A 17,403-nucleotide genomic window follows, 5' to 3' on the forward strand; every position below is an offset into this window, starting at 1 on the left:
CAGGAGCCCAGGATCATGACCCGAGCCAAAGGCGGTGGCTTAAACAACTGAGCCACCCAGGCGCCCCAGGAAGATAATTTAATTTAATTTTGCTTAAAATGGAGGCTAAAAGTCCAAAATCAAGGTGTCAGTGGGCCTTGCTCCCACCAAAGTCTCTAGGGAAGAATCCTTCCTTACTTCCTGTATTGTCCAGGGGGTGCTAGCAATCCTGGGCATTCCTTGGTTTGTGATGGCATAAGTCCAATCTCTGCCTCTGTCTTTACATAGCCTTCTTCCCTCTGTGTGTCTAAGTCCCTGTTTTTTCTTCTGCCCCCACCCAGTTTTATTGAGAAATACTTGACATACATCCCTGTATAAGTTTAAGGCATACAGCATGGCATGATGGTTTGATTTATATACATTGGGAGATGACCACCACAATAGGCTCAGCTAACATCCATCCTTCCAATGCAGTCTGTCTTGGTCTCTGTGGTGCAGGGGGGTGCTTCAGTTTTACCCCATGTCTTATTCTTGAATAGTTGTTAGCTGTTCTTCTTGGGAGAGCGAGTGAAGTCAGGAAAAACCTAGATCGCCATCTTGGTGACATCACTCCTCAGGAGGCTTTTAAAAGGGGAGACCTACAGCATTTAGAGCCTGTGCAATGACCAGGTCGGGTTGTCATTATGGTGCCTTGGTTTGGGGAATGGACTGTGCTAGCTTGCAGTTTTATGTCTAAAGAGTGGGCCTGGCAGGTCATACCACCCCTCCCTCATAAACTAAACAACTCCTACTTGTCAGAAGGGCCAGCTCCATGCCAAGGTCCCCGCCCTGAAGGAGTTCACAGTCCAATGAGAGAACAGAAGAGTCATCAGAGGGAAGGTGTCATCAAAGGCCTTATGATGGAAATAACACCTTTGATGGAAGAAAGAGCTTATTGGGTAGATAGCAAGGAGGGGCACAGAGGACATTCCAAACAGTGGGGACAAGACGTTCAGTCACTACTCTACAAATATGTACCTGCCTCCAAAGCATCAGACTCCCTTGCTACCACTCCACAAAGGCACAGAGATCGGGAGGACCACCTGTAGCATTGGAAAGAGGTGGGGGATGGAGAGTAGCTAGAGGCCAGATCACAGAGCATCAGAGTCAGAATTCTTGTCCCAGTTCTAGAACTTGACTAGGCAGGTAGCCTTAAGAAAGTGGCTTCCCTCCTCTGGGGCTCATTTTGCTGGTCCTTAATGTGCAGCCTCAGCTGATGTCCTTAGGCAGCCATGGAATTTCTGTAAGATTACGCATGTGTAAACGTTCTGTCCTGTGCAAAGTAAATATTTGACACCCTCAGGGCACTTTGAGCCGCTAATTAATAACTGGAGTGTTTCTTACCTGGGGGCTTCGCTGTGGGTTCAGCCTGTCTGCATTCCCTGGGGCCCCTGCACCTGCTTCCTGCAGAGAGGACAGCTTCCAGCTGGATCCCAACCTCCTTGTCCACAGCCCGCCCTGGTTTCCTGAGTCTTGATTCCTGCCTCTCCTAGTCTTTTTGTTGACCCAGGTCCCGACTCCAATACTCTTTGACCTTGACAAAGATACTCCACAGGAAGGTCTGAGCCTCCTCCCCTGATAGGTTGTTTGTAGCAGATTAGAATTTGCCCCCCCCCCCAGTACCTACTGTGTCCCTTTGGCCTGTTTTTCCCAGACATTTGTATAGGCACCTCTCCATCTCTGGCAATTCTACATCTGCCCATGAATAAGAGTTAAAGACATGCAGGTAGGGCAGATGAGCATCTTCCAGCCAGACCTCAACTTCTCTCCACACCGCTAGAGCCCAGTGAACTGCATCCTCCTAGAGGTCTGAAGACCACTGCAGAATGCAGCACCCTGCAATCTTAGTCCTGTGCAGAGAGCACGGAAAGGCAACTGGCCAGTAGGGAAAGGGCCCTTGATGGGAGTTAGGGAAAGTTGTGCTCCACTTTCAGCACTGTCTAGTTGTGGGAACTTGGACAAGTCCCTTGCCTACTCTTGGTCTTCAGTTACCCCGTTTACAAAACGAGAGGGCTGGCCATAGGGCTGTCCTGTTACAGACGGACGTTTGCAGGGTTTGAAGTTGAATGTCTCTGGGCGGGGCTGCACTTCCCCGGGAGAAGCATTTCCCACCACTTTTACCACTGAAGGCATCTGAATTTGTGTTCTCTGTTGCTCCCCAATCCTGGCTCTTGGGAAAGGAGCCAACAGCCCCTGGCCTTTTTGGCACCATTATTTAAGAGGCAGAACCCTGCACCGGCTACCAAAGGGAATAGGTAAGTACAGAACAGATCAGGCTAAGTTAAACTTTTGGAGGTCCACCTTGACCCAAGATGCAAACGGTGAAGTAGTCACTGGGTTTCCCAAGGCCCGTGGTCCTCATGGCAGCAAGAAATCTTTCATCCTTTTCTCCCACACTTACTAGGAGGCTGGCCTGGCTTCACAGGACCTGCTCAGAAGGACCCAGCACCACAGAGGGTCCCCACTTGGTTTGGTGCTCTGCTGATGCCATCTTGAAATTCTCAATAATTTTGAACTTGGGACCCCACATGTCCATTCTGTACTGGGCCCTGCAAGTTACTGTGGGTTACATTATACCCATTTGGCAACCTTTTATCATGTGTCTACCAGTCTCTCCCTTTAGGGTACTGGTTCCTAAGACAGACTCTGTGATCACCAGAGGAAGAACATTCTGAAGGATTTTTCTTACCCTCGAGGTCCAGCTGAGATGGCATTGAAGCCCATGAGGTCTCCTCTGACGTCCCCAGGGGATGCTCTCCTACTTTCCCACTTTGTCTTTATCTCCCATGGCACCCATCCGTCTCTACAGTTTATCACCAACTCCCTGTCGGAATGAGTCATCTCCACAGTATGCCCTCTGGGCTTTGACTAGCTCCCAACAGATGCTCAGTAAGTGTTTGCTGACTGACTGGAAAGCAAACAGAGCTATCTCCTCGGTACAGAGTACGGGGCACTGCACACAGTGGGTGCTCAATGTTGCTGACTCATCCGTGGAGCAGGCCAGGTAGTTACACCCCATGGCCAGGCCTCTGTGAGTCTACACCATGAGGCTAGAACCCACGAGCGGGACTGCCCAGTTACAGGGTCTCCTGGTGTGGAGGTGGGAGCAAATTATCCCCTACCCACCCCTGCTGTTCCAAAGTGCCCGCAGGTGCCATTGTATTAAGAACCCCAGACATTTGCAAAGCACTTCAAAGTTGGCAAGCTACTTTCATAGACATTATCCTCAAACCGTCCTGTAAGTCAAGACAAACACTTCAATACCAATGATGTGATTGTTTTAACATTTTTTTCTTTTACTGTTCATTGTTCGTTTTCTTTTGCTGTTCATCTACGTTCATTGAGGAAAAATAAAAAAACTCAGAGAACACAAAAAGGGAAAGAATACTAGAGATGACTCTGTTCATATTTAGTCCATAGCTTCTCAGATTCACCTAAAAATAGGATTAACACTAGCACTGTTTAGCAATCACGTGATTCCCATTTTTCACAGGTGGCTAACCGAGGCCCCGGGGCCCAGAGTGATCGAGGGGCAGCGCTGAAGCCTGACTCCAGGGGTCCTCAGAGGCCAGTATCCATATCCTGGAACCCAGCTGTTGTTCCAACTCCAAAGGGGCCGGAGAGATTCATTGCCCCTATTTGATGGCTGTTAGGAAAGGAACCCCAGCAACAAAGTGATGAGGGGAAAAGACACCAAAACTGTCCCGCTGCCCCACAGTTCAGCAGGGGTGAGGCTGGGTGGCGCCTGGTGGCCCCAGAGCTCCTACCGCTGCAGAAGTGGACTTTGCCTTGCAGTAAACAGTCCCAGGGATGACCCGCGTCGGCTCTCGGGCAGGGGGCCCGGAGGGAGCAGGTGCCAAGTGGCAGGATCGAGCCCGTATACGACTGACCCCAGACAGCAACTGGATATCTCTTTGGTAGCCTTGACCAGCCCATGTCCTTTGTATTTTTAGAAAGGGAGCGAGGGCACAGTGGTGACCCAGCAACCCCCTCATTGCCCTGGGGCATTGCCCCGGGCTGTCGAAAGGGTCCTTCCAGGCTGGGTCTGGGCCCACGGCTCAGGGCAGGGATAGCCTGCTTGCCTGCCGGCCTGCCTTTCCTCCCTCCTCCTTCTTTTCTTCTTCCTTCCTTCCCCAGCACACACCACCGGTCAGATACTGTGTCTGGCACCAGAGGAAAGGTTTCCTCAGAGATCCGGCCTTCCAAAGCTAGACAGGAGGCTTACAGAACAACACAGTGGTTAAGAGTTAGATCTCTAGACTCAGACAGACCTGGGTTCAAATTTGGACTCTGTTCTCTCTAGCTGTGTGACCCCACGCACGTCACCTAGTCCCTCCGAGCCTGCGCTTCTCCCGTAAGGCTTCTACGAGAAGGGAGGAGATGCATAAAAATGCTCAGAAGAGTGACTGGGACACGGTGAGTTCTGAACAGATGCAGCTATTAAGAGAGAGGCTGCGAATTGGAAAACTTCCGGAGTTTGGGCCGTTTAACACATTCAGCACCCACGGTGGATCTAGTTCTAGAGCATGTCGGGGGGGCTGGGTGAGAACCGGCCTGGACCCACTGGACATTTTTGCTAAGGGTTTGGCAGAGTTTGGCAGAGGTTCATTCCTTCCACGTCTGTAGACTAGACAATGCTCTGGCTCCTCACAATTGGGGGAGGGGGTCCTCTCGTTCTACAAAGGAGGAAGCTGAGAAACAGGGAGGTTGCAGGACCGGCCCCAGGCCGCAGAGAGAAGAAATGGCAGCCAGGCTCAGTTCCGATCCAAGCTCAAGGCCAACCATTTCCCCAGCCCCTGGCCCATGGCGTCAGAGCCGTCGCTCAGAGTGGAGATGGGACCGTGAGAATGCGTGATTTTGCACCTCCCTTCCACATTCAGATCCTGAGGACGGAAGGGAGAGCCGGTGTGAGGCGCCAGGCGGGGTCTGCAGGGTCTGAGGGGCCTGGTGGCAGAGCGGGGCTCCGGGGGCTCGGGCTGCAGCTCTCCCCGGCGGGCTGGCAGGCCAGAAGTGAGGCCGCCACCTCTTTGGACTGGGTGACGCCGTCAGGGGGCAGTGACGCAGGGCTGGCGGACCCCTGATGGCAGATTCTACCCTGGCTGCGGTCCCTGGGACTCTGCCCCAGGGACTCCTGTCTATCCAGATCGCATCTGCCTCTGGGGCTGCAGTGAGTGTAACAGCATCATTCCCTGCCAGCAGCCAGTCTCATCTATGCCAGGACCCAGGCACTGCGACCGCAGGGACAGTAGACACACACACACAAGCACACACACACACACACACACACACACACACGTGTGCGCTAAAGCTGTAGGGAGGACGAAGGGGGTCAGGAGTCGACATGCCCATGTAAGGGGCTCCACAGAAGAGAGAAACCTGGGGAGCACAGCTCACCATGCTTCTGCCTCTCAAGCCCCATCTGAATGAATATAGGGGTGACAAGTGCATCATTCGTTCATTCAGCCTGCCGGGCTCTGGGATACAGCAGTGAACAAGACAGAGTCCTCGTTCCCATGAGGTTGATCTGCTGGGGTGGGATTGAAAAGGTCTTTTTATCTCCTGGCTCCCCCCCCCCCGCTTTATACACTTTATTCTCTGCTAAGCCTTGTCATTTTAGGGGATTAGAACAGGGATACGGGGAAGACAGGGATCTCTGCACATGGTAGGGACCGAAAACATGTTTGTTGAACTGAACTGAGTAGGAATCTTGGCAGGCTTTCCCGGCAGGCCTGGGTGGGGTGGGAAATGCACCACCTTCCCTTTTCCCACCTCGCTGTCAGATAGGATCTGCTTCATGAGGTCTCCTCACCTGGACTGTCGCCAGAGATTGTGGGCTCAGCTCTTACTGCTTCTTATTCTAATTACCTGAAATCCCAAGGAAATCATCCTCACCTTTGAGAAGCGTATCATCTAGTGGGGACAGGGGCGCCTGGGTGGCTCAGTCGTTAAGCGCCTGCCTTTGGCTCAGGTCATGATCCCAGGGTCCTGGGATGGAGCTGCACGTCAGGCTCCCTCCTCAGTGGGGAGTCGGCTTCTCCCTCTCTCTCCTTCTCCCTCTGCCCCTCCCCCTGCTGTGTGCACTCTCTCTCAAATAAATACAATCTTTTAAAAAATGTATAATCTAGTGAGGACCTTAAAAACTCACACACACCGTCATGTGGAATGTTGATATTTTGCTTTATGATTCATGCCAATGCTTCCAGGGACTATATGGTGTCGTGGGTAAGCACCCAGGCTCCAGAGCCTGCCTGGGTTCAAATCCCAGCTCTAATACTTAACAGCTGGGTGAGCCCGGGCAAAGTTACTGGATCATTCCTAGTCTCGATTTTCTCCTCTGTAAAATAGGTGTTGTTAAAAGCATCCGGTCACAGAAACAATACAAAAGGGTCCAGCACTGAGCTCAGAGGACAGTAAGCACTAACCGTGGCAATTTGGTAGCATGGTGTAGACCAGTGGCCCTCCAGCTTGAGATCGCGGGAGAATCCCTTGAAAACACAGATTGCTGGGTTCTGCCCCCCACTTTCTGATTCAGTAAGTCTGGGCTGGACCCTGAGAATTTGCATTTCTCATAAGTTCCCAGGCGCTGCTGCTGCTTCCCGAGGGACCACCGTGAAAGAACCACCCGTATAGAAGAGAGGATATCAGTTTAGGATTCTGACACTAGGACCATCCCGTTGTATACGGGGGCTTTGGGTAGATGATCTCGTAGAGCCTTGATGACTTCACCTATAAAACGGGACTGTTACCACACACTTCTGGGTTGGGGGGGGTGTCTGGCCTACAGCATTATCATTATTATCGTTCACACTTTAACTCAATTTCTTGGCCCTTGAAAGACGAAGAGGCTTGCAGTGAGTGGAGATGGGTGGGGTAAGCCTGGGGAATGCTGTGGAGAACCCCAAAGTCAACGTGGGGCCTAGAGCAAATGCCAGATGGGTCTGGAAGCCCCAGAGCAAAGTGCTAATTCAGAAAGTACTCTCGTTGAGGGCATTGGGAGAGAGCACAGAAAAAATCTTTGGAAATTTCTATGTGGCAAAGCCATGATTAACTTTGGACTCTAACTGAGATGACAGTGTTTCCTGAAAGCCCCTGACAAGGTGACCTCTTCCAGGGTAGGTGGAAAATCCTTCCTAAGAAAGAGGAAACAGGTCCCGTTGGGGTTCCTATCACAACCCCTATGCCTTCCTGTCCCTCCCTGCACACTCTCTTCCTTTTATATATAGCCCCCTTTTGTTAGAAAGCAACCCTGTCACCTCCTGAACTCACAGAGGGATCAAAAGCACTTGGGCTCCTGGCCCCTGGCAGGTGGAGCTAACCCGGGGCTCCCAGAGCTATTTCCTGGAGTGGGGGGGCCCTGGTGGACAACAGTAGTACTGCAGACCTTCCCGGTTGGGGTACGGGGGCTCTGCCCACGTGGCCGGTGTTCCTGCCCTAAAGCCGGGGTTTGCAGCCTGGGCCAAGGGCTGGAGATTTTCACCAAGCCTGCACCCAAGGCTTGGAGATTTCTGGGTCAGCTGAGTATTATTATTATTACCGGAAGAGCATGCAAGACACCCCACCCGAGGTGGTTTAGAGACTGTTGATTTTTAAGAGTGATATCCACTGCTCTTGGCACGGGGAAGCCCTCGGTCAGAGCGCCTGCCCCAGATGGAGGCCTCAGGGGTCTGGGCCTTCGCAGGTTTTGGCCTAAATATCTGTGGCAGCTTCCAATCTGAGTCATTCACTCCCTGAGGCTGGATACCAGCCAGGGGGAAAGGGCTATCCCTGATCAGGGGCTTTTCTTTTAAAGGCAGATTCACTGTCCAAACACTACTCCCTTCGCCCAGAAGTCCTCGTGTGTGAAATCTCACCCTCAAACAGCCCTTCTTTTTACCTTTTCAGAAAAAAACTCAGAAAAGAAGTTCAATGTTATCATCCTTTACTGTGCATTGAATGTGGGGCAAGTCACCAAGCTAGGCACTGAGGGGACCCAGGTATACTGAAGATGAAATCCCTACAGTAAAGTAGGTGACTGGAGGAGCCATCTAGAGAGGTCTAAACAAAGCCTAGGCCAGTACAGAGCAGGGCAGCCTTTGCCCAGGGTCTGGGCAGAGCGTGCCCAGGGACAGGTTCTAGAAGGGAGGGGAGGCTTGGTGGGTGGAGAGGGCTTGGGAAAGAAAGGCCTTTCGTCCTAGAGCTGAGCCAGAGCAGGCCGGGAAGGGTGGGGTGTGTTCAGGGAACAGTGAGTAATCTGGTATGGCCCAGGGCTGCTGAGCATCACTGCGCCTGGCACGGGCCGAGTGAGCGATCATAAGTAAAGGTTAGCTCTCTGCCCTCTCCTGGGGGTGGGAGGAGGAGCAGGGCACCGGGCTAGAGAGACAGACGGGTAGACGGAAGCCAGCTGCGAGGGCCTGCCCCACTGAGTCCCAGCAGAGACCCCAGAGACCCAGCATAGGTGGGCTTGTCTGAGAATTTCCCTCCCTGACAGATGGGGCAGCTCGAAGGTGAGGCTCCCTGAGGTGAGGACAGAGGTGGCGGAGTGGGCAGAGAGGGGCATTTCAAAGACCCTAGAGGTGGCTGGGAAGACGAGTGATGCCTTCCTTCGAAATTTGGGCTGGGACAGGCCCTGAGTCACAACATAATTTAAAACGCCTCTAGGCCCACAGGTGCAAGTATCATCCTGAGTGGGAGAGACTGCTCTCTCATCTCTCTGAATACTTTACAGTTTTCAAAGCCCACTCACCCACTTTATCTCATTGATCTTTTTAACAGCAGCTTTGTGCTAAACAGGGCAGACATTACTCCCATTCCACAGATGGAGAAGCTTCTACTTTGTTTTAACCATTGGCCTTGTTACAGTGAATATTTGTTTTTGTCTCAAATTTATTATTATTATTATTATTTTAAAGATTTTATTTATTTATTTGACAGAGAGAGACACAGCGAGAGAGGGAACACAAGCAGGGGGAGTGGGAGAGGGAGAAGCAGGCTCCCCACTGAGCAGGGAGCCCGATGCGGGGCTCGATCCCAGGACCCCGGGATCATGACCTGAGCCGAAGGCAGACGCTTAACAACTGAGCCACCCAGGCACCCCTCAAATTTGTTATTATTTGTTAGACAGTTCAAACATTTAAATGGTTCAAAATTCAAAAGGTATGGATACAAGTCTCTCTCTTAACCCTACCTTCTTCCCCCCTGCCTGGGTCACCTCTTGCCAGTTTGAACCCAAGCCTTTTGACCTTGAGGCTAGTACTCTTTCTGCCACATGGTACAGAGGCTCAGGGACACTGCAGGCTCAGGAAAGCCTAAAGGCAAGTTTCACTTGCTAAGGGTGTTTTACCTCCTCTTAGCAAGGGTGCATATGTATCCTTGGGGACAAATTGTCTTCTTTCCTCTTAATCCACATCTTATAATTTTCCAGCCTAAACTCCTTGGGAAGCAGGAGGATGCCTTCAACTTCCGGGAGGTGGAGGAGTGGGGATTAACATTATAGGGTCTGGCACATAGAAAACTGGGATACGAACTGTGCCGTGTGAACTTGCGCAAGTTGCTTGGACTCTCTGAGCGTCCAGTTTTTCAACTACAAAGATCATGCCCTCACCAATTTCCCAGGGTTCTTGTGAGGACTCAGTAAGATGACTCATGTCCCACGTTCAACCCTGTGCCAGGCGCGAGGTATGCACTCTGTCAGTGGGAACAGGGAACTGAGTTTGTGCACAGTATGACAAACCCTAGGCACCCTTTCAAACTTAATTCTGACAGAGGACTAGGGATCTCGGGAACCTAATTAAAGGCACATTGACATAGTAGGCCACCGCAATCCAAACATTTGAGCAAATCATTCTTCCTGGGCTGGGATCCACCCTTTCCCAAACCAGCCTTCCAAAGGTCTGGCTCGTCCCCATCTGCTTTTCAGGAGAAGACGGGCCTTTCTGGATAGTCAGTCATTTTGAGACCAACAGAAGGGCCAATGGGCAAGGGCTCCTCTGGGCCCCTTTTGTCTGCAGCCTTGAGTACGAGCGGGTACACAGGAAGATGATACACACATATGGCTTTTCTCAGGGCTGACAGGAATGACTCACTGGAGGGTCACCAATGCCCTTGAGCTGCCTGGGGCAACGTGAACTCACTGGATCTGCCTCTGGGCCTTGCTCCACAGCTGCCTGCCTCTGCCTCTCGCAGAACGTCCTCAACCCCTGAGACTCTCAGACAGGGGGCTTCCCCACTCCTACATCACTCTGTGTTCAGAGGGACCCAAGAAATCACGTATTCTCACCCTCCACATCTCACAGAGGAGAAAAGCGGCCCCGTGGTGGCGATCAGCTTGCTCGTACCGCCAGCTTGTAGCAGACCCAAGATTTGAACCTGGGGCCCGGGTGCCCTCTGTGATACCCCCCTGGCTGCCACAAGGCCCTGCCTCTTGGCCTGCTCCTTCCCCGCAGGGCACTCCCTGCCGGCCTCAGGCTCCCGGTCCTGAACACACCATGGCTTTGTGGTGGGACCGTTACTTACCCCTTTGAAATCTTGTTTCTATGAAAGGACAGAATGATCTCTTGGAGCCTGTGGTTCCCACTGACCATGATGTCAATTAACAATGTAAAAATGCGTTTACTTTTCTGTTAAAAGAGGCATCCCTTTCCCATCCAACTCCAGTTTTGTAAAGCAACAAAAGTATAGGTCATCAAGGATGAAGGGACACAGAATTGTCTGGCAGAACGATGGCGCAATCGGTGACTTCCAGGGATGGGATCCACACCAGCCTAGGGAGCTGCAACCTGGCAAGACAAGCAGGGTGACAGGGCAGTCTGAGTTGGGACAAGGAAGAGAGAAGAAATGATTGTGCTGGGGCAGGCCCAGGAGGCGGGCAAACCAGGAAACCTATGGAGTGGATCTGGGCTGTCCCCCAAGCCCCGCCATTCCATCCCACCCCAGTCAGCAAACCCATGCCCTCTCGGTGTCCAGAACCCCATGGTGCTCCAGCATGGGACTCTGGATCCACCCCCATCTGCCCCCACGCCCACCCCTGCTCCAACTTCCTACCAACCCCAATTCTCCTGGTGTTCAGGTGTCATCGGCTGGCCGGATTTTGATGTGTCGCCTTTTCCACGGGTATCCTCATTTTAAACAGGGACTCTGGCATCTCTGGTCCCGCCTGTCCTCAAGTACAGGCGGAGGGGTTGAATGGGGTGGGATGGAATCAGACAGAAGATCCTGAGAGGGTCACTGAAAGACAGATCCCAGCCTGAAGGAAAACATAAGAGCCTGGAGTTCTCTTTCCTCTGGGGAGAAGCAAAGACGGAATGAGTTCCGTCTCCCCATAGCCTCCCCCGGCTCCAGAGAAGGGATTTTCCTCTTCTGCCATAGATGTGGAAACTGAGGCCCCAAGTGCCAAGCGCGGAGGCAGAACCGGGCTCAAAGGCTGAGAGTGCTAACCCCCAGGCCCTGCTCTGAGGAGCCAGATGAAAGGGACCAGGAGCTGGGGCGAGGGCGTGTGGGTTGGAGGGAGGGGAGGCTCGGACACACCGGCCTTGCAGGCTGCAGCAAGGGGCCAGGGGCCACCCCTGGCCAAGGCCAGAGGAGGGAACAGGCAAGAGCCAGGGATTCCCAAGTCCCAAGAAATGTAAATGACTCACGCTGGGTGGCTCTGCAGGCCGGCCCAGCCCACATTCCCGGGCCTTTGTTCCCAGCCAGCCTGGGCCCGGCCTTAAAGGGCCAGCTCCTAAGGCACCAGGCAGGCCACCCGGCGCCACCCCCACCCTCCTCTTTAATCCTGACCCTTCGCGGGGTTGCTCCTGGATGCTCCTGGACTCCGGGCTGTGGGTAAAAAGGGTGCCAACCCGCAGGATTTAGGGGTTCATCCAGCTGAATCCTCAAGCTGTAAGGGAGGGCCGTCAGGTCATTTCATCCATTCCTCTGCCTCTGCCCCTAAACTGGCCAAGAAGGATTAAGAAAATCCTTGTCCTGCTTTTAAAAGATGTTACCACGAGGGGACCCTTTTCAAAGCAACTTCTTCCTGAGTCTCAAAGCATCTCCCCTCTAACACCAGCCCCCAGGCTGCAGTGTGGGCTAGAGGCCCCTCTCCCCCCCGGGGGGGGGGTAGGGGGAAGCGGGCAGGGGGTGTCCCTGTTATTGCCCCACCCCACCCCACCCCACCCCACCCCAGGGCCCTGTCAGTATTGGTTTTTCCTTGAGCTCTCGACGCACGTGTTTGCTGGGCTTGGGGTTGGCCCAGCCAGACTGGCGAACCCGGCTCCCCGTGCCTGGCCTCCGAGGGGTCCGGTTCCGGGCCAGTCCGGTCTTGCCCGCGGATTCCTCAGAGGGAAACACCGTCCCGGTGCCAGCACCTCCGGGGTGCCCCCAGGAACTTCTTTGGACCTCGTACGCCACCATGTGGACACTCTGGGGATCGGGAGCCCTCTGCGGCTTGGAGGGGGCACCCTGCAGCTGTGCCCACTGCCACCCAACCAGACACTGAAAAAGCATCCTTAGCTAGAAAGTAGCACCGAATTAGCACAAATCAAAATAAGAGCAGGCCCTAGGTTAGAGAGGAAAAGACAGGCCTGCACCCTCTTCTGCTCACTGTGATTCATACATCCTCTATGAAACAAGGGCTTTCTTAGAGCCATTTAACAACAGAAGCCTAGCAGCTCTGTTAAAACTTAGAGAGAGCAGCATTTTTTGTTAAAACTTGGGAAGATCTTTGTGTCCCCAAGTAAACCACCCCCTCTATCCCCCAGCCCCTCACACACTTTTTGGGCAATGCTCAGAACACAACACTAGAGCCTTGGGTTTCAGGTTTGGTCCACTGTTCATAGGCAGATTTTAAAAGAAGGGGTCTCCTTTGATGCTTACGCAGTAATTTCAAAGTTTCTCAGATCTTGAACTGAGAGCCGGCTTTGGAGGGAGCAGAAAGTGCCATGCCTGTAGCTACTGGGCAAAGTGGGGGGCAGGATAAGGAGAGGAGGGGTGGGTATGGCCGACAGGAAAATCCATGGGCTGGGAAGTCTGCTCACAGTCGTCCCCCACTCAGAAGCACTTTGAACTGTGGTGAAGCCTGGGGGCTGCTCCACAGACTCTATCACTTAATAAGTGTCCCTTGTACCCAGGACAAACCTGTACCAAATGGGCTAGAACCACAGGCTGTGGTTTTGGGGCCTTTGTCGGGCACCGGCATTCGCATCCCTGGCCCTAATCAACCAGGCCAGCGGGCTCCAGATAAACCCAGCATCCAGAAGGAGCTTCCAGAACCCTCTGGGACTGCCCCATCCACTCAACCATCCATCCATCCATCCACCCCCCCACCCCACCCCCACCCCCGCCACTCAATAGATAACCTCTGTGGTCATCTGCGGGGTCAGTTTCCCTACCTCCAGGCTGTGACATCTTTCAAAACTCCCCCTTCCTCTCCTTTCTCGCTTGCTCGGGTTCAGTCCCTTGTCATCCCAACCCCAAATCAGACCATAATCTTTCAACGGGTCTCCCTGCTTCTGGGCCCTCCTGGGCCAATCCATCCTGAGTACCACTCCTAAATTAATCTCCCGACAACATACCCAAGTTCTCTTGAGTGACTGCAGATTGCCTGCAGCATCTGGTCTGAATTTCTGCACCCAACCCAGAGGCCCACTCCATGTGTTCTGTATCGTCACTCCATCTTTCAGAGTTGGTGACTGCTTGAGAATACGAGCTTTGTTTTATTTTTCAAAATCAAATCAAATGTAAATTACATGTCAATAAATCCTAGCCAAATAATAATTAAAAAAAAACAAGTTAAATGAGGTGCTTTTCACTAGTACACATTGCTGTATGCATCCATACACGCATCCAGACATGCATCGGATGAGCACGGCTGTGGTCTCAGTGCCCTTGGCCACGGGGTTGAGTGGGATCCAAACACAGCTCCTGACCCATTTGCTAAGCCATGCACCCCGCCTTGCGGCCTCATCATTTTGGGAGAAGAGATGCCTTTCCCATTCCACCCAAGCCTCGAAGCTCCTCCTATTGTCTTTGAGATGCTTTCCTCGCAGAGGAAAATCGACAGGCCTGAGGCCAGGCCTGGCTCAGGCAAAATAGAGAATGAAATGAGGGTGGTACCTCTTACAAGCAGCTGAGAACTCCTCCCCACCGCCCCCTACCCTTCTTCAGATAGATGTGGGAGACCGTAGGGAAACATAAACGACAACATACCATCATTTCAAAGTTCAAAGGTCCGTAAGGGCTTTCTAGTCCAACTCTTTTCTTTCGGGCCATAAAACTGAGGAGGGTGTTACTTGCCCTCAGTTCCTCACCCGGTTAAGGGAAAGCTCGAAAAGCTCTCTCCTCTTTCCAGTCTCGACTGCTTCCCTTCAGGAGCCTCCTAGGTCAGCCTGCGCTTTCTCTATTACAGCCTGGGAACCCCAGCTCCGGGAGGAGCCAGCCCATCAACCTGAACCACTATGCCACTAAGAAAAGCGTGGCAGAGAGCATGCTGGATGTGGCCCTCTTCATGTCCAACGCCACGCGTCTGAAAGCAGTGCTGGAGCAGGGACCATCCTCCCATTACTACACCACCCTCGTCACCCTCATCAGCATCTCTCTGCTCCTGCAGGTGGTCATCGGAATCCTCCTCGTGGTCATCGGTGAGGACCCTAGACCCGGAGTGGGCCTCAGTGGCCCCTGGTGGGAAGAAAAGCCCCGACTGCTTCCCTGCGCCCCACCCCCCTGCTTTTGCCCATGCCAACTTCTCAACCGTCTGCTAACCTGGTGGTAGCCCTCCGCACCTACAAATGCCCAGCTAACAACAACTACATAGTGAGAGCAGGCTCCCTGTCCTACATCCTGGTCTCCCACATAGTGGTCCCTCCACGACACCTGCTGAATTGACTCTCTTCACTTACTTGTAGCAGAGGTCCTTATGGCCTTTTGTGTGAGCATGTATCCCCACTCTTAAGACCTGGTATAAATGCCCAAATCCCGATTTCTTGATGTACAGTGTGGATGCCGGCACCCTGGTCAGTGAGGGAGAAGGTGGCTCAGCCCAATGCCTACCACCTCCCTTGCCTTCTGCCACACGGGGCTCCGAGGTGCACGAGGGAGGTTTTGGGCTGTGGCCCCGCGCTGAGCCTTCGCCCCCCTCCCCCACTCGTCCACAGCACGGCTGAACCTCAATGAGGTGAGAAAGCAGTGGCAGCTGAACCAGCTCAACAATGCTGCCACCATCCTGGTCCTCATCACGGTCGTCATCAACGTCTTCATTACAGCCTTCGGGGCACACAAGACAGGCTTCCTGGCTGCCAGGACCTCAAGGAATCCTCTCTGAACACAGCCTGGGACCCAGGTGAGGGAGGAAGGGAGGCCCCCAGGGCCAAAGGCTCCAAGTGACCCTTCTCCCAGCTCTGGGGGTTTGGGGTAGCAGCAAGATCTTTGCAAGTAACAGGGACAAGACAGATCTGAGGCAAGGAGGGGGTCTGAGAGAAGAGCTTGGATCCGGGCCCGGGAAGGCCCCTCCTGCTGCTAACGGGGGACTCTTCCTCAGCAGTCAGGCTGGGGTTCTATAGCCTGGGATGGGTGGGAGGCAGTGTGGTTAGTGCTTGGCTCTGCCCCTCTGGCAAGAGGAAAGATGCAGTATGGGATACCTCCCTGGCACTGCCCAGCCGTCCTTGCTACTCACACTGCGGTCCATGGACCAGCAGCAACACCAACTGGAAGGTTGCAGGAAACATGGGCTCTCCAGCCCCACTTCAGATCTCCTGAATGGGGACCTGCATTTGAAAAAGGTTGCTAGGGGAACTGTGTGCACAGTAAAAGTCTGAGGACCGCTGGTCTGGCCTGCCCTCCTCACCGTCTCTTCTCTGCTTCCCCTACAGGTCCCAGGTCTGGAACAGCTTCCGCCTCTTTCCTCCCCGCTCTGCTAGGCTGATGGACACTTTCCACAGCCCCTGGGAGAGCTCCGAGAAGGGCAAAGGAGATGCCCTTGCTCCCTACCCAGAGCATCTGAATGAAGACGTGCAATTTTACTAGTCTAAGTGAATCCCATCTTGGTCTGGAGTCCTGAGCTCAGACTGGGGTACTGCCAACCTTGCTTTCTGGTAGCATCTCCCGCACCTTAAGGCATGTCTACCTAAGGCCAAGCCTGCCCAGCTTCAGAACTTCTTAATCCACCTCATCCCTTCCCTCTGACCTGTCCATTCCCTCGGCTCCAGGCCTCAGTTTTCCCTTTTTGTAAAATGGAATGATCTCTATCTATAAAGTTTTCTGCAAATCCACTATGAGTCAATATTTATGCATCCGGGCTGCACTCTGGATGCCCTCTCCAGCTGTGTTCTGGAAAAGGCTTGACTGCCTCTCCTCTAGGTCCTGCTCTGAGTCAACTTTCTTGGCTCCATATGCCTTGAGCTAATTACCATCTGCTACATCAATGGCAGATTAGTCAATTCTGGATTGATCCATGTATATGCACAATCCTTTTTGAGAACCTGTCATAAACCTATCCTAGCTTTCAAATTAGCACCTTCCCTTAGGCATGTGTAAGGCATACAAACTCATTTTGATCTTTGCCTTGGCCAAATAGAACGAGGAAGATAAATTTGTACCTGTAAAGCATCAACCGGGCATCCCTAGCTCTAACAGAAATGATTTTTAGATTGTCTCCTACTTTACCACTGCTCCACAAACTATCCTGGCCCTGTGTCTAGCTTTCTTCCCCCAGCGCTTCCATCAACCCTTCTCTACTGGAACCACCAATCTGCACTAACCTGCTGAGCAGAAAATGCCCGTCTGCTCTCAGACGGTGAACTCCTTAGGTAGCTCCCCACAGGGCAGGCACGAAACGAATGGTAAATGGTGGAGGGTGGTGTGGGAGGGTCCTTGGCACATCCATCAGAGGCCTGACAACTGAGGGACAGAGATGCGAAACCTAGGTCCTCAGCCCACCCCTCTCCCATCTTTATGGGAGATGAGGAAAACACATGAGCCACTTTATTTTCTAAGAAGATGCTGTATTTAATGATTTCCCTCCCCCCCCCCCCCCCCATTTCCCACAAGGTAGGGTCCATACTAGGCCCTCCCCCCTTAAGGCAGATGGTGTGGAAGTTTAACAAACGAAGGCAGGCACTGGCCAGGGTCAGAGGAGCCGTGAGCAGGGCAGGGTAGGCTGGGTTGGCTCCTGTCATTAAGAGGATAGAGGTGGCAGAGCTGTTTGGGTTGGCTTGGGCCTACCAGTACCACGGCCAAGGGTGACAGTGGCCCCAGAAAGCAAGCCAGCACCCCAGCCAGCCAACTGTAGCTCTCACCTATTCCCTACAGCCCTTTCCCAAAGGTGGTGGGCCTGAGCAAGGGCCCAAGGGGCAGGTATGGAATCCAGAAGCCACAGCCCATTAACTGGAAAGTCTTTGTCCTTCCTGATTTCTTAAGAGTGGAGCAAGGGTTCTC

The 17,403-nt window shown here is 53.0% G+C and overlaps 1 protein-coding gene across 3 annotated transcripts in view; it reads left to right on the plus strand.

The window, feature by feature from the left end:
* The window catches only part of NINJ2 (ninjurin 2), a 76,600-nt gene extending 60,362 nt beyond the window's left edge, over positions 1 to 16,238 (plus strand). For 2 of the 3 annotated variants that reach the window (XM_073886942.1, XM_025851995.2), the window contains exons 2-4: positions 14,381 to 14,612; positions 15,126 to 15,310; positions 15,840 to 16,238. In XM_073886942.1, the coding sequence (XP_073743043.1) occupies positions 14,381 to 14,612; positions 15,126 to 15,292 (399 nt within the window). In that variant the 3' untranslated portion in view covers positions 15,293 to 15,310; positions 15,840 to 16,238. Of the gene's footprint in view, positions 1 to 4,337; positions 4,435 to 14,380; positions 14,613 to 15,125; positions 15,311 to 15,839 lie in introns of those variants that run through there. The other variant, XM_073886943.1, reaches the window with a different exon arrangement.
* The last annotated feature ends 1,165 nt before the right edge of the window (positions 16,239 to 17,403 follow it).

This window comes from Callorhinus ursinus, unplaced genomic scaffold, assembly GCF_003265705.2.
Source record: "Callorhinus ursinus isolate GAN/ISIS: 27379988/994484 unplaced genomic scaffold, GSC_fseal_2.0 scaffold74, whole genome shotgun sequence".
In the NCBI taxonomy this organism is placed as follows: domain Eukaryota; kingdom Metazoa; phylum Chordata; class Mammalia; order Carnivora; family Otariidae; genus Callorhinus; species Callorhinus ursinus.